Source organism: Benincasa hispida, chromosome 9 (assembly GCF_027475165.1).
Source record: "Benincasa hispida cultivar pf3 chromosome 9, pf3_genome.v1.1, whole genome shotgun sequence".
NCBI classification, from domain to species: Eukaryota; Viridiplantae; Streptophyta; class Magnoliopsida; order Cucurbitales; family Cucurbitaceae; genus Benincasa; species Benincasa hispida.
The window spans coordinates 66,606,509-66,629,077 of record NC_143486.1 but is presented as its reverse complement, the minus strand read 5'-3'; the positions used below and the strand labels follow the sequence as shown (position 1 = coordinate 66,629,077).

The following is a 22,569-nucleotide window of genomic DNA, read 5'->3' as shown; positions in this document are numbered from 1 at the left end:
GTCACTAATCATATTTGCTTCTCTTTTCAGGAAATTAGTTCCTGGAAAAAGCTTGAAGAAGGCGAGATCACCCTCAAGGTTGGAACAAGAGAGGTTGTCTCGGTCGAAGCAGTGGGAGATTTAAAGTTGTTTTTCAATGATAGATATATCATACTTAAAGATGTTTTGTATTCACCTCTTATGAAGAGGAATTTAATATCTGTCGCTTTATGGAACAAATGTATAAAATATCTTTTGAAGTTAATGAAGCGTTCATTTTCAGAAATGGTATTCAAATTTGTTCTACTATACTTGAAAACAACTTATATAAGTTAAGACCAACTAAACCAAAATTTGTCTTAAATACTGAGATATTTAGAACAGTCGAATCTCAGAATAAAAGACAAAAAGTTTCTTCTAATGCCTATCTATGGCACCTAAGACTTGGCTACATAAATCTCAAAAGGGTTGAGAGATTGGTTAAGAATTGACTCCTAAATCAGTTAGAAGAAAATTTTTTACCTCCATGTGAGTCTTGTCTTGAAGGATAAATGACTAAGAGATCTTTTACTGGAAAAGGTCTCAAAGCCACAATACCCTTAGAGCTCGTATATTCAGACCTCTGTGGACCAATGAATGTTAAAGCTCGAGGTGGATATGAATATTTCATCAGTTTTATTGATGATTATTCAAGGTATGGTCATATTTACCTAATGCATCACAAGTTTGATTCTTTTATCAAAGAATATAAGGTTGAGGTTGAGAACCAGTTAGGTAAAACAATTAAGACACTATGATCAGATCGAGGTGGGGAGCACATGGACTTGAGATTCCAAGACTATATGATAGAATACGGAATCAAGTCACAACTCTCTGCACCTAATATGCCTCAGCAGAACAATGTATCTGAAAGAAGAAATAGAACCTTGTTGGACATGGTTCGCTCAATGATGAGTTTTGCTGAGTTATCTGATTCCTTTTGGGGACATGCATTAGAGATTGTTGTCTATATTTTGAATAACGTTCCTTCTAAAAGTGTCTTAGAAACACTTTATGAGCTATGGAAAGGGCGTAAAGGTAGTTTATATCACTTTAGGATTTGGGGATGCCCGGCACACGTGTGTTGCAAAATCTTAAAAAATTGGAACGTCGTTCAAAACTATGCCTATTTGTAGGTTATCCAAAAGAAACAAAGGGTGGTCTATTTTACAATCCTCAAGAGAATAAGGTATTTGTATCGAAAAATACCACATTCTTAGAGGAAGACCACATAAGAAGTCATCAACCTCGCAGTAGACTAGTATTGAATGAAATTTCCAAAAACGCTACAGATAGAGCTAGTTCATCTACTAAAGTAGTAGATAAAACTAGTACATCTGGTCAATCACATCCTTCTCAAGAGTTGAGAATGCCTCGACGTAGTGGGAGGGTTGTTCATCAGCCTGACCGTTACTTGGGTTTAACAGAAACACAAGTTGTCATACCTGATGATGGTATAGAGGATCCATTGACCTTTAATCAGGCAATGAATGATGTAGATAAGGACCAGTGGATTAAAGCCATGGATCTCGAAATGGAGTCAATTACTTCAATTTGGTATGGGAACTTGTAGAGCAGCCGGATGGGGTAAAACCTATTGGTTGCAAATGGATCTACAAAAGAAAACGAGACCAAGCCGGTAAGGTCCAAACCTTTAAGGCTCGACTTGTGGCAAAGGGTTTTACCCAGCGGGAAGGAGTGGATTTTGAAGAAACTTTTTCCCCTGTTGCCATGTTTAAGTCAATTAGAATACTCTTATCTATTGCCACATTTTATGATTATGAAATATGGCAAATGAATGTCAAGACGACCTTTTTGAATGGCAATCTTGAAGAGATTATTTATATGGCTCAACCAGAGGGATTCATAGTCCAGGATGATGAGAAAAAAGTTTGCAAACTTAAACAATCCATTTATAGGTTAAAACAAGCATCAAGATCCTGGAATATACGTTTTGACACTGCGATCAAAACGTATGGCTTTGAGCAGAATATTAACGAACCTTGTGTTTACAAGAAAATCGTCAAATCTACTGTAGCTTTTCTAGTTCTGTACGTAGATGATATCCTACTTATTGGGAATAATGTAGGATTCCTGTCTGATGTAAAACAATGGCCAGCATTGTCTCAAGCATCCTATATCGACAAAATATTGGTACGATATTCAATGCAGAACCCCAAGAAAGGGTTATTACCTTTTAGGCACGGGGTTCACCTGTCAAAGGAACAAAGTCCTAAGACACCTCAAGAAGTTGAGGAAATGAGACGCATTCCCTATGCATCAGCAGTTGGTAGTTTAATGTATGCCATGCTGTGTACCAGACCCGACATATGTTATGCCGTGGGAATTGTCAGCAGATACCAGTCCAATCCTGGACATGCACATTGGACTGCCGTTAAGAATATCCTCAAGTATCTAAGGAGAACGAGGGATTTTTCGCTTGTGTATGGTGCTAAGGATCTAATCCTTACAGGATACACTGACTCAGATTTTCAGACCGATATAGATTCAAGAAAATCGACATCGAGATCTGTGTTCACTCTAAATGAAGGAGCAGTAGTATGAAGGAGTATTAAGCAAGGTTGCATTGCTGACTCTACCATGGAAGCAGAGTACGTAGCCGCCTACGAAGCAGCAAAAGAGGCAGTATGGCTAAGAAAATTCCTAACAGAGTTGGAAATCGTTTTAAATATGCAACTACCTATCACCCTCTATTGTGATAACAGTGGAGCAGTTGCAAACTCTAAGGAACCTCGAAGTCACAAGCGAGGAAAGCATATTGAGCGCAAATATCATCTCATCAGGGAGATCGTGCAACGAGGAGATGTGATTGTCACTCAGATTGCTTCGGAGCACAACATGGCTGATCCATTTACAAAACCCCTCACTACTAAAGTTTTTTAGGGTCACCTAGTAAATCAAGGACTACGAGCTTTGATAGACTAGGGCAAGTGGGAGAAATGTAAGGGTATGGTTGATGCCCTAGTTTATTGTCTTTATGTATATTATCTCTTACACCAAACTTCCTGTACCCCACTAGAGTTTCTAGTCCAAGTGGGAGTTTGTTGGGTTTAATGTCCTATAAACTTGTAGTTTGTAAATCATTAAACATATTCTATTTCCAATAAAGACGTTATTGAGGTTATTAAGTAAAAGATGTTATTGAATATGTAAGTTACGAATATCTAACCTAAATCGAATAAACTAAGATCCTTGGCTATAACATGAATACTCGAACTATATGTAGAGACATATCATAGGATCAAGTTCAAGTATATAGCCAAAACTGTCTATAGTATAAGGATAGGGTTGGGTATCTTATCCTAGGGACACTATGGGCGCGACCCACTTTGTATTAAGTACAAACGATGAGATCCTAAATCGTTCTTGTAGAGACATGTGAGTGGGGGCATCCTATGTAATGAGTTTGCATAAGACAGGACTGCAAAATTAGTCACTTTCTCTTTATAACTTTGTTTACTAAAGAAACTGACTATTTCACAAGATGACCTAGGTAACTCGATCTTAATCCTAAGCTAACTATGAACTCCTATTTATACGAAATTATACTTTGATTTGCATGGGTGAGAGTGGCTAGACATCGCCGAGTCAACAAGCCTACCATTTTGGGGATAAGATCGGATAGATAGCTGGGGATATAGTCTCGCAAGACGAAATTCGCTCCTACCCACATCAGAGATAGTAGAGAGGTTGTTCCTTTAAGTACTAACTCCAAGACTTGAACAAGGGGCCCCACCCTCTCCTTGGCTTGAGAGGGACTTAGGTTTAATGGTTGGACCACAAACCGATTGTTCATTAGAGGATTAGTGGAACTTAAGGAACAAGAAGTACTATAGGGGTAAAACGGACATTTGACCTGGCTATAGCTACGAACAACCTGTGAAGGATCGACTTACTGAACATGGTTATATTAAATGGACGAAAATATATCTACGGTGAGGGGAGTGCAGCTACTGAGCTATAGTGGAGTATCTCGGTAGTTAACGAATGTTGGTTAGCTTGGTTAATGAGATTAGTCGGTTAACCTCAAATCGTTGGAGCCCATGATCTATAGGTCCATTAGGTCCCTCTACTAGCTCATATCGGAATAAAGCCTAGAACAATTAGATAGGAAACTTTGAATCGTTCAAAATCGAGAAAGGGTATTATCGTCAATTGTGTTTGACACAATAATTTAATTATGAATTAAATTATTAAATGAGAGATAAAGTATTTAAAAGTGTTTTAAATACTATATACATGAATAAGGATTCATATATAATAGATTGCACAAGGTTAGAATGATTAATTGGATTAATCATACGAAATTAATTGGAAAAGTTTCAAATTAATTACCAAAAATGAATTTCAATTTAGAATTGAAATTAAAATTAAATACAAGCTAAAATCAGATTTTGGATCAAGGATAGTGGATTTTGTTGGAATCCCACTTATGCATGGTGATTCAAAGTGGAAAAACAACTCATCCATGCATTCTTGCTTGTAATGTTACATGAACACCTAGAATCCACTATTGCTTGCATCTCCACCATGTGTCTTGCATTTTGAGGCTTCTTGATGCATGGATTCACTCTATAAGTAGAGGTCGAATCAGATTGAGAGCAAAAGACAACCATTTTCCATACTGTTATGTTGCTGGAATTTGGTCTCAAACTCACCTACCATCATATATCTCTCTAGAGCTTGAACCTTCAAGCATTCCCTTCCCATTCCCTATCTCTATAGACTCCCACAAGTCGTTCTTGGCCCAGAGAATAGTAGGGAAGACACTAGAGGTGGTCCACACACCGTTCGTGAGCAAAGGAATCAAAGGGAGTTGCTGAATCGGTCTCCAAAAAGATTGGTACAAATTCTGCTATCTATTTACGGTATTTGGATAGCATGATTTCATTTTCTAAAATTGATGTAGTTAAGTGCCTTCGATCCTAAAATTTCTTCCGCATGTGTTATATGAACACCTTCACTATGTTATGCTAAAGGTACACTAGGGCATGATCTTCAGTTCTCCTCTCAATCATCATTTGTTCTTTTTGGGTAGTCTGATGTTGAATGGGTAGGCGACCCTACAAAATGAAGATCAACTACATGTTAATGTTTTTATTTTGGTAATTCTCTCATCTCCTGACAGAGTAAGAAACAAATTGTTGTTTCTCGTTCGAGTACCGAATCGAAATATCATGTGCTTATTGATGCAACTTCAGAGGTCTTATGGCTTCGTTGATTCCCGACCGACATTGAAGCTCCCTAAAACTCTACCACTCTTCTTTATTGTGACAATCATAGTGCTATTCAGATAGTACATAATGATGTTTTCCATGAACAGACAAAGCACATTGAGACTGGCTGTCATTTTGTTTGTCACCATCTCTAGAGTTCCACCTTGTGTGTTCAAGACATATCTAGGACTGAGCAACTGACAGACATCTTCATCAAAGCCCTCTCCCCTATCCATTTCAATAAGATACTTTACGAACTCAAGTTGGTCTCTACTCTACCACCTTGAGTTTGAGGGGGGATGTTTAATTATATGGTTATATGGTTACGATATGATTTTGTAATATGTTTGTGTTGTTTATTTTGTTTATGTTTACATATCTAATTTTAGGTGTTCTAGTATATATATAGTCTTGTACTCCACATTTATGACATACAGAGATATACAAAAATATGTAAAAAGTTCACATGTTTCATGTGGAAGTTTGAAATTACGAAATGCTGTTAAAAAGGAAAGATCATGGCTTAGAACGATTTACTTTATAAATGAGGTAAAATTAAGATTTTTAGAAGTAATAAATTTTATATTTTAAATTGGAAGTGGATTTCAAACTACTAGATCAATGTACTTATGATGATCATTTTCCATTACACTAATGGTGAATGTAATCATGATCATTGAGAATCTGAAGGATGTTGAAATAAATAAGAAATTAAAGGCAAAATAGAAATAGAATCGTGAAATGTGAAAAAGATAAGAGAGAGGGTTAGATTAGAAACTATAAAAACAAAATTAATCTGATACAATTATAAATCGAGCTCAAAATGGTGAATTACATTACATTAAAAAGCCTAATTCATTACATGTCCCAGACAAACCCATAGTGAGTCATTCAATTCCCCACCTACCGGCTCTGTGTTTCTGTCAAGAGAGTGGCAGTTTTGTAAATAATTGAAAACAAATCCATCCTTCTTTTGTTTTTGTTAGGTTTTATTTTTTCCCCTTTTTCAACGCTTGTTATTTTCCTCTACCAACAACGCTCTATTGGTTTCCTCGTTGCGACGTTTCTCTTCTTATCATTGAGATCAAATGTCTGCCGACGCCGGCGTGAAACCTGTATCCTCCCTCGTCTCTCTCACTCTCTCTCTTATTTTAATTTTTGAGAAAATTAACTTTTGAGAATGGTTTTTGTAATCCTTTATTATTAGAAAATGTCAATTATATTGCTAAACTTTAGGTCATACTCATCAGGTCACTTTTTGCGAGATAATTATTATTTTACCTATATAGAAAATGAATTTTTGGTGAAGTTTAATTTGTCTATAAAATGAAGAAAAAGAAAGGAATGTGCAATATTTAGATATGTGAGCAGGAGGCGTTTCCAATTTCCATGATGGTAAAAAATTATGTGGTACCGTACCATGCGTGCCAATTTGGAAGTGATTACGACACTTTTTCTGAGCAGTTGATGTAGGAAGATGGTCAAGGTTCCTTTTTCACCTCCACGATGACCGTGAAGTTGCCGGCTCATGGGTCTAAAAGGGGGAGTGTTTGGAATGACGGAGTTCATGAGGGAGTCAAACGGCTTGAGATTATTCATGACGACGAATGGGTCTGCGGTGTTCGTATCGAGTATATTGATAAAAATGGGAAAGCAGAATGGGGTCTCATTCATGGCCAACAGACCAGACACGGATACAGTGACCATTCAATTAAACAGGTGGAATTTGAAACGCCATTCTCTGTAATCTGAATCACTTTAATTTGTTCTGTGCAAGGAGTTCTTTCATCTGCACTGCCATCTTATAATATCCTCTAATTCTGTTCATTTTCTTCAATCTACTGATAATATCGCAGGCAATTGAATTTCCTTCTCCCTGCAGCGATTTTCTCACTTCAATTCACGGCTACACCGAGTACAGTTCGATTAAGTCGCTGACTTTTGAAACAATTAGTGGTCGAACCTATGGCCCATATGGTGATCAGGAAGGCAAGGGAACCAAATTTTCAATCCCACTCAGGGCAGCGAAGATTGTGGGCTTCCATGGCCGGAGCGATGAGCACTCCCTCAATGCTATTGGAGTATATGTGCAACCAATTACCAAGTATACTATATTTTATATTCTCTATATTTAAATAAATAAATAATAATAATAAAAGGATGCATGAAAGTTTGAAATCACGTCTTCGGGACAATTAATTAGACGGCTTGTGGTTGACCTAAATTTTGATATCCACTCTATTCAAAATTTCATATACAGGTTCAAAGTTAACATTCATAAATGAGTCAAACCATGGTCCTTCAGACTTTTTTGAGTTTTCTAATTTTAAGAATAATGTATAGCTATAAATGTAATATCATAGTTTTATTTGGTTGTTTTTAAAATCTCTTCCTTACAATTTGGTACACTTTCATTAGTAAACAAGTTTAATAGGAAGAAGATTTCCCTGATACAGAAGCATGCGCCAACTCCATCTCCAGCTCCAGCCCCAGCCTGAGCCTGAGCCTGAGCCCGAGCCCGAGCCCCAGCCGCAGCCTGAGGAATGTTTTAGTTTGGGAGAATATGGGCTTGAAGATGGGGAATATTGAGCGGAGAGTTTTAGAGCAATAAAACGGTTGGTAATTTACAGTGACGATGAGTGGATCATTGGTATTCAAGTTGAATATGAGGATGAGAATGGGGAGACAGTGTTGTCCAAGGTGCATGGTGGAGATGGAGGTTCAAAATTAGAGGTTACTACCCCCAGTCCTTCCTAATAATATGTATAAACTTGTTTAATTATTTATAGATGGATAATCTAGATCAAGTAATTGGTATGCATTAATGCAGGTTGTTCTGGATTATCCGGCGGAACATCTTGTTACAATTAAAGGATACTACGACAACTCACCTGACTCCAAATCGTTTACTAACATGATTCGCTCGCTGACTGTGGGAACCAATAATAAATTGTATGGGCCATTTGGGGTTGAACATGGAACCCAATTTTTATTCCCTGATGATCGCCGGTTGAAGGTGGTTGCCATCCATGGCAGATCTGATTTGTATCTCAATGCCATTGGACTCAACGTAGTCCGTACACTTTAATCTTACCATTGGGTACTCTTGTACCTATTTGAATTTGTCGCTAGGTTTATGTCATACCCTGCCTCTTATTAGAACCCAATCTACAAATATGAAATTATGGTTTCTAAATTTTACATTATTGTCGACCTCTTTGTTATTTTTATTTTTTGCACTTAACAATAAAAATCAATATCCTCTCATTGAGTTACTAAGCATTTGTTTAATAAACAATAACGTTCTCATTTTCCATTTTTCGTTTCTTATTTTCTATTTCTTATTTTTTAAGAATTAAAATCATAAATATGTTTGGCAGCTATTACTGTTTTTTGTTCCACAGAAAAAAAACTAAAAATTTATTTGATAACTATTTTATGTTTATCGTTTCTCGTATTTTTTTCCCTTACCTTCTTTTTTTTTTCTACCACTGACCATTGGCGACACCCAATTTCGGCCACCATCACCACTCAACTTTGCGACCACCACCACCTTCAACTACTACCATTGGTGGCCAACTCCAATCAACACCACGAACACCAATAATTACCCTCCAAACATCTAACTTCAGTGACCATTATTTTAAATTATTAGTTCATAGTGTTTTGTAGTCATCCTTTATAATGATTGGATATTAATAAAAATATATTTAGTATATAACTAAAAAAACGGTATTTAATTTATTTAATATATAATATGCATGTAAAGGAGAAAAATAAATTGATATTTAATATATAAGATACATTATATAAAAAGGAGAACTTATTTATGTATTTAATACATAAAATATTTAAAACTAAAATATGTATTTAAAATTTAAATGAAATTTAAGTAGGTTCAATATATGTGGAAGATAAATTATAATACTGATCTAAATTTCAGGTGCAGTTTAATAAAATTAAAATTAATTTTATGGTAAAAACTTAGCATATTTCAAGGTAAAAGTTGATTTTATTTAAGATGCTCATTTGGAAAAATTAATTAGCAAAGATACTATAATTTTTTTTACAATGTTAAAAAATATAGGGAAAAAAAAAAACCAAATGCCTATCAAAATTGTTGTCCATTATACTTATTTACAGTTAACAAAGAAAATAAAAAAATCACATAAATATAAATTAAAATAAATAAATTGATTAACTTCAAACAAAAAATCTAAATTAAATTTATTTATAAATGATCTTAAATGAATTTTTTGAAAAACCATTTTAAAAAAGTTGTCTGATATTCATAAATATTCTTAGATATTTCTTTTCCAAAAGTTATCCTTTTAAAGCACTATTACATTAGTTAACTGAATCAAATGCTTCATTTTTTTAAGAGTTATTTAGATTTTTTTAAAAATATAAACCTTGAAATAAAAATATGCCAAGTATATATTTTAGTCTATGTTAGGATGTTTTTGAAGTTTAGCCTCTACCATTTAAAAAGTTAAATATAGTTCTTATTATATTAAAACTTTCAATTTAATTAATTTTTTTTATATATGTTTTAACATTTTTCAATTTCGACAACTTTCATTACATTAATAAATGTTAGGATCACCACATTCATTGGTTACTTCCGCTATAACGTTTATAATTGGATTTAATCTATGATGTCGAGGTGAAAAAAACAATTTTAACACCTTACACCATTCACATGTGCTCATAAAACCAGTTAACAATGCTAAATTATTCGGCCATAATCCCCAGGTAGGAGGTGTTTCGTAGACCGTCAATTTAAGTACCCCTCGCACGATTATATACCGATTGAGTTTGTAACCATATTTTACAAGATGTCGACCTATTTTAACTATTAAAATAGGTGGTTAACCTACGTGAGCATGCAACTTATCTTTGTTATGGATTTTAATGTTTAATCCAATTTTATAACAACTTATAAAATAATAGACATACTTTACCTCCATAACATGTTTTTATATAAAAAATTATATAAAGATTCATTCTATGCATTAATATAACAACTTATATAAAAAACATGGAATCTTACACATGCATTTTATACATTATAACACTTATAATATATTTCCAATGCATGCTACATGTTTATCCTATGGCGGGATTTTAAATCTATATGACATAAAATATGCACAATAGATAGATTATTTAATTCATACATTCACAATGCATAATTAAATAAACACACTAAAATGGACAGGTTTTGACATTTTAAGCTAGCTAAAAGCTAAACTTATTACAATAATAAGCAAAAAACAATCTCAAACCGCCATCGAACACTTTAAACCAACTTGAATCGCTTGAAAAATACTTAAACTAACCTAAAAAAACTCAAAAAACAGCAAAGACCGCCAAAACCGGTTAAAACTGGTCAAACCAGTCGACCAGACCAGTCTAGACCATCTGGACCGGCTGAGCTACCAAAACCAGGCGCGTGGGTCAACAGAGTAGGCACAGGTCGGACGGGTCGGCTGGAGCGGATCGGACGGGTTGACTGAGCTGGTGGGCGCGGACGCTGAAGCGGGTGGAGTTGAGCGCGGACGGAAGCAGGTCCGGTCGCGGGTCTCCGGGTCTTGTTTGGAGCGCCTACATGTATCAAGCAACAGCTCTGCGGGTTGGATCACCAGTCCGAGTCGGGTCGTGGGTCGTGAACCGGGTCTGTGAAGAGGTTCCGGGTCTATGAGCTTTTCTTCACCAAATTTTGAGCTGTCTTCTTTCTGAAATCGAGCAAATACAGCTTAAAAACGACTGTAATGACTTAAGTACAATTACAGACCACACATTAAAGCCCATAAAACACTAGGCAATTATAATAACTATTACAACCCAAGAGAAAATTTGGATGCCAAAATCGAAATTTTTCACTTTAGCACATAAACATTCATCACATGAATCAATACCCACCATATGCAAAAATTAACCAAAATTGAGTACTTTAAGCATGCTTTGATACCAATTGATAGAATGAACACATGCACAGCAAAAAGAAAAACAGATCTAAAGTACTTTAATTAGGTTAATTTCAAAGAATAAGTATGCTATTAAAAACAAATAAAAGGGGAAGAAGAAATACAACCTTTGTAGTCTTTAATCTTCTCAAAATCAGCTCCAATCACCTCACGAACGGGTCATAGACCACCATGAGAGTCTTCGCGACTATTTTTCGACCTTAGAATGGGATGGTGGGATCTGATGAGTGACTAATTTTGAGAGGAAAAGATTAGATATTTGAGAGAAAATATTTATGAGATTATCACATAATCTCATAAATTTCCTCTTGGCCAAGGGTCCTTGAAATTCAATAATCTCTTCCTTTTAAAAGCTACTACATGCAAAACATGCAACTTTGAGTTTGATGAGAATTTGACACTAAAAAATCCACTAACTTAAAGTGGGATTAGTGGAGCAAGTGTCTTCAAATGAAGACAACACTTAGCAATGCAAAAAGTTGGCATTTTCCACTCACAATTGTTTGATATTTCCATTAATTTGGTCAGCGATCAAAGTTTGACTCTCAAAGTTCAAAGTCAACAAATTTGACTTTTTGATTTTCAAAGTCAAAAGTCAACCACTTGACTTTCATTGCAATTTTGACCTAGTCAACAATTTTGACTTTTAATGCAATTTTGACCAATTTCATTTAATTTCAAAATTAATTCTAATAATCATTTTTTAAAAAAGATTAATATTAGATAATTAATTAAACACTTTAATTAATTTAATATAATATTAAATCCAACATGGATCCCAATTAATATGAATCCCTATTTATAATCTTGATATTTAAATATCTCTTATTTTCTCTCTCTTTATGTTTAATTCACAATTAAACATTAGATTAAATATATTGTATATATTTAACGCTTTGCTCCAAAAACCAAATTTGAACACTTGAAATTCGTTTGTCACACTGTTCTAAGGTTTAGTCCGATATGAGCTAGTAGTGGGACCTCATGGACCTACAGACCATGGGCTCCAACGATCCGAGCTTGATCGACTAAACTCTTTAACCTAATTAACCATCATTCATTAACTTCCGAGTTACTCTACTAAAACTCAGTAGTTGCACTCCCTTCACTGTAGATATATTATGTCCACTTGATATAACCATGATTAGTAAGTTAACACTTCACAGGTTGTTCGTAATAATGGCCAGGTCAAAAGCTATTTTATCCCCAAGATTACATCATGCTCCTTAAGTCCCACTGATTCTCTAATGAACAATTGGTTTGTGATCCAATCACTAAATCAAGTCTCTCTCGGGCCAATGAGAGGATGAGACCCCTTGTTCAAGACCCGAAGTCAGTACTTAAGCAAACAACCTCTCTACTATCCTTAAAAATGGGTACGAGTGAATTTCGTCTTGCACCCTATGTCCCGAGCTATCTACCCGATCTTACCATTGAAATGGGAGGCTTATTGAGCCAACCAACCCTCACCCATGCAAATCTAAGGATAATCCAAAATAAACAGGAGTTCATAGTTAGCTCAGGATTGAGGTCAAGTTACCTAAGTTATCGCTTTGAAATAGTCATTCTTAAATAGTAAACAACGTTATAGAGTAAGAGTGACTTAATTCTTGGTCTGATCTTATGTAAACTCATTGCATAGGACGCCCCCGCTCCTCATGTCAATACATGAACGAATCAGGATCACTTCGTTTGTAGCACTTTACAACAAATTATAACAACTACAGAGTGAGCCACATTTAATAGTGTTACCAGAATAAAGTACCCAGCCTTATTTATATACTATAGATCATTTTGGCTATTTACTGAACTTAATCCACTCTTATATCTCCAAATAAAGTTTATGTATTCATATAATAGCCATGAATCTTTAGTTTATTGGATTTAGTCTTTACAAGTGAAATTCACATATTCAACAACAGTTTTATTGAATAAATGTTAATAACATCTTTATTGATAGTAGAATATGTTTAATATTATAAACCGCGAGTTTTAGGACATACAACCCAACAAATACTAAATGAATTGGTAGAGATTATGTCACATAAGTTAATCGGCATCTCCATCTTTAATATTTCTCAACAATGGGAAACTAAATTAAAAGTATTGAAACATATAGCAAGATTAAAAGGACTAAATTTATGCAATAATATTAATACAAAAATACACATGCATGCACGTAGTAATACACTAGTAACCAAAGAAGGGTGATATAAATGATGATAATATTTATTTTAGTTATACAAATAAAGAAAAGTGATATGGACTTTAGGATGACCTCAACATGGAAATCCAAAAAACTCATATTTTAGGTAGGCTTATAATGCCACATAATAAATATGGTAATTGAGATGCTTACTCCATGGACTTTAGGATGCTTGCGTAACAACTAACCCCTTAGAAGTGAAACGAGTGTTTATTGGTTAAATTTTAATAAATTAAAAACAAGAAACAAAAAACTATCAAATAGAGGAATTCTTATAGGGCAATTTTTAAATATAAAAAACTGGGCCAAAATAATTACAATCTGTAGCAAAAAAAAAAAAAAAAAAAAAAAAACCTACGGAAAGTTGCAGCCTAACCAAAGCCCAAAAATTGTGTGAAATACTAAAAAAGTCCCGCCCAATTTTTCCTCTTCAGCCGATTTTTCCCTCCAACATTTCATCTCCTTCTTCAAATCGACTTCGTTCACTCTTCTTCTTCTTCTTCTTCTTCTTCCATCATGCTGCTTCACGTCAACTTGGTTATTTTCCATCACGCTGCTTCGCGACGCTTCTTTTATCGAAGTTGATTCATCTTCCCTAACATTTTTCTATTTAGGTCCATTTCATGTTACTATTATTCTAGGTTGTTGAAGTTGCAGGAAAAAGAAAACGTACAAAGTTTAAACTAAATATATGTTCAATGTAATTCTATTAGGTACATCATGAATTCTATCGTTGATAGACAATGATAGAAGTCTATAAAAGTCTGTTAGTGATGGTCTATTAAAAAAGAACATGATTGAAAGCTCCATCTCACTATGATCTTCACGTTCACAATCACAAAACACTCAGATTTAACGGTCAATAACAATTCAAGAGTCAGGGGAGGTAGTATGTTGAGGTTTGAAATTCTTTTGTCGTTTACTAAATGACAGCTCGATCGTATAGACGAAGCTCCAAGAACTAAACGTTAGTTCGATTATGTAAATGATTGGATGAAAAGCTAGATGATCGTATAGACGACAGTTGACTCTAGTTAGACGATCGTGTAGGTGACAGTTGATGAGCTAAACGATCGTATAGATGATTGGACATGGAGCTAAACGATATATCAAACACTGTCTATCATTATTTAGCAAGCGAGCGCCTACGCGATCATGCAACCACCGACACACGATCGTGTAAAAAACTCTACACGATCACGTAGCATTAGCTAAACAATCGTTTAGCAAATGTTATACGATCATGTAGTAAGCTCTACATGATCGCATAACAAAAGCTATCTGATCGTTTAACTTTGTAAAATTTAAAGAAAGCCTTAAAACAAGAATTTTATCACGAAACATCCATCAACAATCCATCCACAAACATTTATCATATAAACACAATGCAGATAAGAAAAAACCCATAGTTTACTGATAAATATATTTAAACTACTATCAGTGTCTATCAATGTTTAAATATATATTATTTACTTTTGAAGTCTATCAATTTCATAGTTTACTGATAGACATTGATAGACTTCTATCAGTGTCTATCAACTCTCAACTCAATTACTATAGTGCTATAATGCTTTTAGTTTTAATGCAAAAAAATGAATCAACCATGGATAATCCTAATATTGCAACAACTTTTACATAAAAAATGGAATCAATATATAAATTTTAATAACCAAAACTGATATACTGTATCAGATGGTAAAAAAGAAACACTGACTTTCAAATTGACCATTAGACAAGTTCAGTATCAATATCCATGATCAGTTCATGAAGTATCTTCATTTTAAGAATAATTGTGATATACATTGATTGAAAGATATTAGTGGATATCAACACAATGGTATATCAGTGTGTATAAATGATAGACACTGATAGAAATCTATCAATGTCTATCAGTATATATCATTGTTTGTATAAATAGGTACATCACATTTTTCAATCTAGAAAAGGAATATAAACAAAGAAATATTGTTAGTGATGGTAAGCTCAATGATAGAATTCATGTTATCATGAATTCTATCATTGATAGACAATGATATAAGTCTATAAATGCCTATTAATGATGGTCTATTAAAAAAGAACATGATTGTAACCTCTATCTTACTATGACCTTCATGTTCACAATTACAAAACACTCAGATTTAATGGTCAATTCCAATTCAAATGTTAGGGGAGGTACTATGTTGAGGCTTAAAATTCTTCTACCGTTTATCAAATGGTAGCTCGATCGTGTAGATGAAGCTCTAACAACTAAACGATAGTTCAATTATGTAAACGATTGGATGAAAAGCTAGACGATCGTATAGACGACACTTGAGTGCAGCTACACGATCGTGTAGATGATATCTGATGAGCTCAACGATTGTATAGACGATTGGACGCAAAGTTAAACGATATATCAAGCACTGTCTATCACTGTCTATTAATGTTAGACAATGATAGAGCTCAATCATAGTATATCAAGCACGGTATATCACCAGTGGTAGAGCTCAATCAATGTTATAGAGAATGATAGAGTTCTATCATTTTCTATCAGTGATAGATAGTGATAGAACTATATCACTGTCTATCATTAATAGAAAGTGATAAAACTCTATCACTTTGTATAACTTATAGACAGTGATAGATGTGTATCACTGTCTATCAGAAGTAGAGAAATGTTCACATCCATACATAGTCCCACTAAAAAACTATCTATTTGCGGGGAAGAAGCTATAGATGGACGGTGCTATTGTCTATCAATGGATATCAACACAATGGTATATCAGTGTGTATAAACGATAGACACTAATAGAAATCTATTAGTGTTTATCAGTATATATCAATGTTTGTATAAATGCTTATATCACATGTTTCAATCTAGAAAAGGAATATAAACAAAGAAATATTGTTAGTGATGGTAAGCTCAATGATAGAAGTCTATAAATTGAAATTCTTCACATTCAAGATCACAAATTCTTCATTGTGAACTATGATCATCACATTCACAATCACAAAACACTCAGATTTAACGGTCAATAAAAATTCAAGAGTCAGGGGAGGTAGTATGTTGAAGCTTGAAATTCTTCTGTCGTTTACCAAATGACAGCTCGATTGTGTGGACGAAGCTCCAAGAACTAAACGATAGTTCAATTAGGTAAACGATTGGATGAAACACTAGACGATCTTGTAGATGACACTTGACTGCAGCTAGACGATCGTGTAGATGACAGCTGATGAGCTAAATGATCGTATAAACGATTGGACGCGAAGCTAAACAATATATCAAGCACTGTCTATCATTATCTATCAGTGATAGACAATGATAGAGATCAATCATAGTATATCAAGCATGGTATATCACTAGTGATAGAGCTCAATCACTGTTATAGAGAATGATAGAGTTTTATCACTTTCTATTAGTGATAGACAACAATTGAACTATATCACTTTCTATTATTGATAGAAAGTGATAAAATTCTATCACTTTGTATAACTTATAGACAGTGATATATGTGTATCATTGTCTATCAGAGGTAGAGAAATGTCCACATTCATACATAGTCCCACCAAAAACTATCTATCTATGGGGAAGAAGTCATAGATGGACGGTGCTATTGTCTATCAGTGGATATAAACACAATGGTATATCCGTGTGTATAAATGATAGACACTGATAGAAATCTATCAATGCTTATTAGTATATATCAGTGTTTGTATAAATGCTTATATCACATGTTTCAATCTAGAAAAGAAATATAAACAAAGAAATATTGTTAGTGAGGGTAAGCTCAATGATAGAATTCATGTTATCATGAATTCTATCATTGATAGACAATAATAGAAATCTATAAATTGAAATTATTCACGTTCACGTTCACAAATTATTCATTGTGAACTATGATCTTCACGTTCACAATCACAAAACATTTAGATTTAACTGTTAATAACATTTCCAGAGTCAGGGGAGGTAGTATGTTGAGGCTTGAAATTATTCTGTCGTTTAACAAAATCTATACGATCGCATAATAGATATCTTAATGATCGTATAACAAAAACTAAACGATCGCGTAATAGTTAGCAAAATGATCGCATAATGGATATCTAAATGATCGCGTAACATTTAGCTAAACGATTGCTTAGTATTCTCTAGACGATCATTTAACAAAAAGTATACGATCGCATAATAGATATCTCAACGATCGTATAACAAAAACTAAGCAATTGCGTATTAGTTAGCCAAACAATCGCATAATAGATATCTAAACAACCGTGTAACATTTAGTTAAACGATCGCTTAGTAATATCTATCCAATCGCTTAGTAATATCTAAATGCTCGCTTAAAGTATTTATAGAGATGTGTTCACTGTGTGATCGCGTACATGATGGGATAGGAACTACACGATTGTGTAAACAATACTTTAGTAAATTCTAAACGATCGTAGTGTCTATCAATATTTAAATACAATTTGTAGAAAAAAAAAACCTAAGGAAAGTTACAGCCCAACCAAAGCCCTGAAGGAAATCGAACTCGAGATTTCCATTGAGTAGCGGAATATAGATCATTCAAATCTACAATCATGAATGAAAATTACAAATTACAGTCGTACACACAACATACAGTTAGGCAATTGTTACAGAAATTACAGCATGAACAATAAATGAATTAAGGTGAAACGACTACAAACATTTGTCGACTTGTCTCCACGCTCCTTGCTCTGGAACGCTCGAACAACTGCAACCTTGAACGCTCGAACAACATGACCGCAACACTGCACGAAAACTTTGCGCTCGTCCTCAACGATCACCTCGGTCACGAACACTCCAGCAACACGAACGACCTCTACAGAACCTTGACTGTGTTGAGTTGAGTATGAAACCACCAAGAAGGTTATCTTGGTATTCTTGATGTGAGAATCCATAGGGTGGGCTCTATTCGAACTTGGAATGAGGCAGACAAAGGAGGAATGAACAATCGTGTACACGATTGGACAGGTGGGAGATGACATAAAACCTATCGCATAGATTGATGCCCAATCGTTTAGCTAAAGCTAAGCAATCGTCTAGCAAAAACTAAGCGATCATTTAGCTCAGTGTCTGTCGCCTACAAAACACTACATGATTGTTTACTTCGCTCAAGTTGTCGTTTAATAAATCCATATTTACTTGACAAGCTTCCATGAGTTTCTTTTTTTTCAGAGAGAAATCTCAAAACAATTTTTCAATCTTTTGTAAAAAATTACTAAAATTAGGAAAACAATTTTCCTTTTAACTCATGGTTACCATGAACCACCAATAACCTTCCACTCAATTGGTTATTAGAGAAAAAGATTTAATTATCCAATAATTAATATAATTATAAATATAAAAGATAACCAACTTATCATACTATATTCATAACCTATAGTTTTAATATTTCATCTCATGAAATGTATAAACCATAGTTTTTTTTTTTTTTTTTTTCTATTCCATGATACTTAATGTAAATCTCATTTACATCAATCCTCAACTAGATATATCTTATACATCATACCGACTATATCATATATAATCAAAATACCTCTTGTCAATTTGAACATTTCAAATCAACATCAAGAACTGATCCTTAACTGAATCCATTGAGCTGGCAAGGGGACCTTATAAACTTGTAGCTCGAAGCTCCAACGATACATGAATAAATGACTAAACTCTTTAGTCACGGGATCCACCATCCGTTAACTACCAAGCACTCCACTAAAAACCGGCAACTAAACTCTCCTTACCACAGATATATTATGTGTCCATTTAACCAATCAGAAGTGTGACAACCTTTCACAGATCACTCATAAGTACAGTTGGGCCAATAACCGTTATGCCCCTGTAGTTACATCTAACTCTTTAAGTACCACTGATCCCTCTAATGAACATAAGTCATAGTCCTGCTATGACTGAGTCTTCTCTTCCAAAGAGAAGCTGTGGCCACTATGTTTAAGTCCCGAAATTAGCCCTTAAGGGAGCAATCTCTTTACTTATCCCTGCTTCGGGAAAAGAGGGAATTCCATCTTGTGGATTGAGTTCCCAGCTCCCATATCAGACAAGTCCCCAAAAAGGTAGGCATGTTGAGTTGGCAATCTGGCCACTCTCATCTATACTAATCAAAGGACCGCTCTCAAAGGCAGGAGTTCCCAAAACACTTAGGATTGAGGTCGTTTCACCTATGGTCATTTAGGTGAGATGTTAATCTTTAGTATCAACGGCGTATATACAGAGTCTAGTCATCTCATGATCCAGGTCTTATACAAACTCTTTGTATAGGACACCCCCGCTCGAACGTCTCCACATGAATGGTTAGGATCCACCATCTGTAGTAGTTTACAACACTTACAAACTTCTACAAAGCGAGCTATATCCATAGTGTCACCAGGATCAGGTATCCCACCCTAATCCTTATACTACAGACCTATTTATGTTATCACTTAAGGCTTGATCCACTTGTATATCACATATACATGCTTAAGTTCACATGAGATAACCAAGGAGCTTTGTTTATTGAATATGAGTAAATGCTAGAATTAAATAACACTTATTTTATTTATTAAACAATGTGTATCTTTACAAAACAACGAAACTCTGGGAGAATAAGGACATCAATCCCAACAATCTCTCACTTGTCCTAATGACTTGGGAGACTAATGTACAATACAATATAAAAATTTACAATATATAATAAACTAGGGCATACCCCAATATCATTTCCCACTTGCCTTAGACAAGATGCTGCATGTCCCGCTGACCCAGACTCTCCAGGTGACCCTCGAACAGTTTAGCCGTGAGGGCCTTTATAAGGGATCAACAATGTTGTGCTCCGATGCAATTTTCTTGACTATCACATCACCGCGATGCACAATCTCCTTGATTAGGTGATATTTTCATTCTATGTGCTTACCTTGACGATGACTCTGAAGCTCCTTCAAATTTGCCAGTCCTGCTGTTATCACAATAAAGAGTGATAGGTAAATCCATATTTGGAACAACTTCAAAATCTGAAAGGAACTTCCTCAGCCAAACAACTTTCTTAGCTGCTTCACAAGCCGCTACGTATTCGGCTTCCATAGTGGAGTCCGCGATGCATCCTTGCTTGTTGCTTCGCCAGACTACAACCCCTCCATTTAGAGTAAACATTGACCCTGATGTCGATTTGCGAGAATCTCTATCGGTCTGAAAGTCATAGTCCGTGTATCATATAAGGATCAGATCCTTATCTCCATACACAAGCATGTAGTCCCTCGTTCTCTGAAGATACTTGAGGATTGTCTTGACCACTGTCCAGTGATAAAATCCTGGATTGGATTGATACCGACTAACAATCCCTACTGCATAGCAAATGTCGAGTCTAGTACACAACATTGCATACATCAAGCTTCCTACAGTAGAAGCATAGGGAATCCGTCTCATCTCCTTAATCTCTTGAGGTGTCTTAGGACATTGATCATTAGACAAAATGATTCCATGCCTGAAGGGTAATAAACCCCTCTTGGAATCCTGCATCCTGTACCTGATCAACATTTGATCAATGTACGATGCCTGAGACAGGGCTAACCATTTTTTTTTGTGATCCCGAATGATCTGGATCCCTAGAATGTACTATGTCTCATCCAAATCTTTCATTTGGAATTAGGCAGCTAGCCACTTCTTAATGTCAATCAGATACCCTACATCATTCCCAATGAGTAGGATATCATCCACATACAGTACCAGGAAAGCTATTGAGCTGTTGATGATTTTCTTGTAAACACAAGGCTCATCAATGTTCTAGTCAAAGCCAAACGACTTGATAGTTGTGTCAAATATGATGTTCAAAGATCTAAATTCTTGTTTCAGCCCATAAATGGACCTATTAATCTTACAAACTCTTTGCTCTTGATCTGGAACTATGAACCCCCGTAGTTGAGTCATATAGATGGTCTCCTCAAGATTACCATTAAGAAAGACAGTCTTGACGTGCATTTGCCATATTCATAATCATAAAATGTGGCTATGTACAGGAGAATCCTGATAGACTTCAGCATGAAAACAGGTGAGAAAGTTTCCTCATAGTCAACTCCCTTGACCTGGGTATAACCCTTTGCCACGAGTCTAGCCTTAAAGGTTTGCACCTTTCCATTTACACCTCACTTTCGCTTATAGATCCACTTACACCCAATAGATCTTATCCCATCAGGTAGATTGATAACTTGTAAAAATACAAGTTATTTATACTGTTTTATTTAGATTATGCAGCAAAAAGAAGGAAAAAGTTGAGTCAACCGTATAGAAATTGTCTTAGAAACGAAAAAGTTGTAAAATGTCGTAAGCACACCCACTAACCCCATTACGATGGCAAAATGGAATGTCCAAGTCTTTGTTTTGCAGGAAACAGGTCACCGCATGCGACAACCGCTCGAGAACAAAAAAGAACAACGCAATTGTAGTGCATGTGACGATCGATCATGGATGCAAACAATCAATGCATTTGCACCGCATGCGACAATCGATAAATAGATCAACACAATTGCACCGCATGCGACGATTGATCGTAGATAAAAAGAGCGAAGCATTTGCGGGGATTTCTGAAATTGTACAGCTTTCTGTTGTACAATCTGACAAATTGAATATGGAGTAGAGCAGATGTTTCCACCAAGCAATGGCAGAAAAAACAGCTTTTTAGAGCGAGACCACTGACGCAGGAGGTGCCAAGGTCTATAAATAGCTACATCAATTCCAAAGAAAGAAGGCTGGTCTGAAGAGACAACTTAGAGAAAATCTGGGAGAAAGATGAGACAAGACCGAAAGAGAAGTCTCAGGAGCAAGAAATTCATTCTCATTCCCGAAGAGAAGCTCTGTGCAAAGATCACTTCTACCTGGAAAACATGCTTGAGAAGGAAGTTCTCCACCACATTCCTCCCACATGCCGACAAACACATCGTCTCTGATCGGGATCTGTGTCAAGACATTGACACGCTTTCCTTATTTGTTCTCACTTTGTATTCATCAACTGTGTTCATCTCTAATCTTTCATTCATTATCTGTAACAAACACTTATCTTTATCTTGCAATATCATTATCATATTCATCGTCACCTCTCTGTTTTTCACCATACATTCATCATCCATTTCCTTCATT

The 22,569-nt window shown here is 35.2% G+C and overlaps 1 protein-coding gene and 1 pseudogene across 4 annotated transcripts; both read left to right on the top strand.

The window, feature by feature from the left end:
- The first annotated feature begins 2,214 nt into the window (after positions 1-2,214).
- On the top strand, positions 2,215-2,922 carry LOC150034016 (secreted RxLR effector protein 161 pseudogene; annotated as a pseudogene).
- Positions 2,923-6,237: 3,315 nt separating this feature from the next.
- On the top strand, positions 6,238-7,982 carry LOC120086195 (jacalin-related lectin 15-like). Of its 4 annotated transcripts, none has more exons than XM_039042730.2 (4): positions 6,238-6,370; positions 6,720-6,974; positions 7,138-7,359; positions 7,712-7,982. In XM_039042730.2, the coding sequence occupies exons 2-4, from the start codon at positions 6,784-6,786 to the stop codon at positions 7,842-7,844; spliced, it is 546 nt and encodes a 181-aa protein (XP_038898658.1). In that variant the 5' UTR covers positions 6,238-6,370; positions 6,720-6,783; the 3' UTR covers positions 7,845-7,982. The 4 variants fall into 4 exon arrangements, with proteins under 4 accessions (XP_038898658.1, XP_038898656.1, XP_038898657.1 ...); XM_039042728.2 differs by having other exon boundaries at positions 7,112-7,359; XM_039042729.2 differs by having other exon boundaries at positions 6,280-6,974.
- The last annotated feature ends 14,587 nt before the right edge of the window (positions 7,983-22,569 follow it).

Coding starts and splice junctions, on each gene's coding strand:
- LOC120086195 (XM_039042728.2), top strand. CDS start 6,762: ATGACCGTGAAGTTGCCGGCTCATGGGTCTAAAAGGGGGAGTGTTTGG. Junction 6,975..7,111: donor GTGACCATTCAATTAAACAG/GTGGAATTTGAA, acceptor ATAATATCGCAG/GCAATTGAATTTCCTTCTCC. Junction 7,360..7,711: donor TATGTGCAACCAATTACCAA/GTATACTATATT, acceptor TCCCTGATACAG/AAGCATGCGCCAACTCCATC.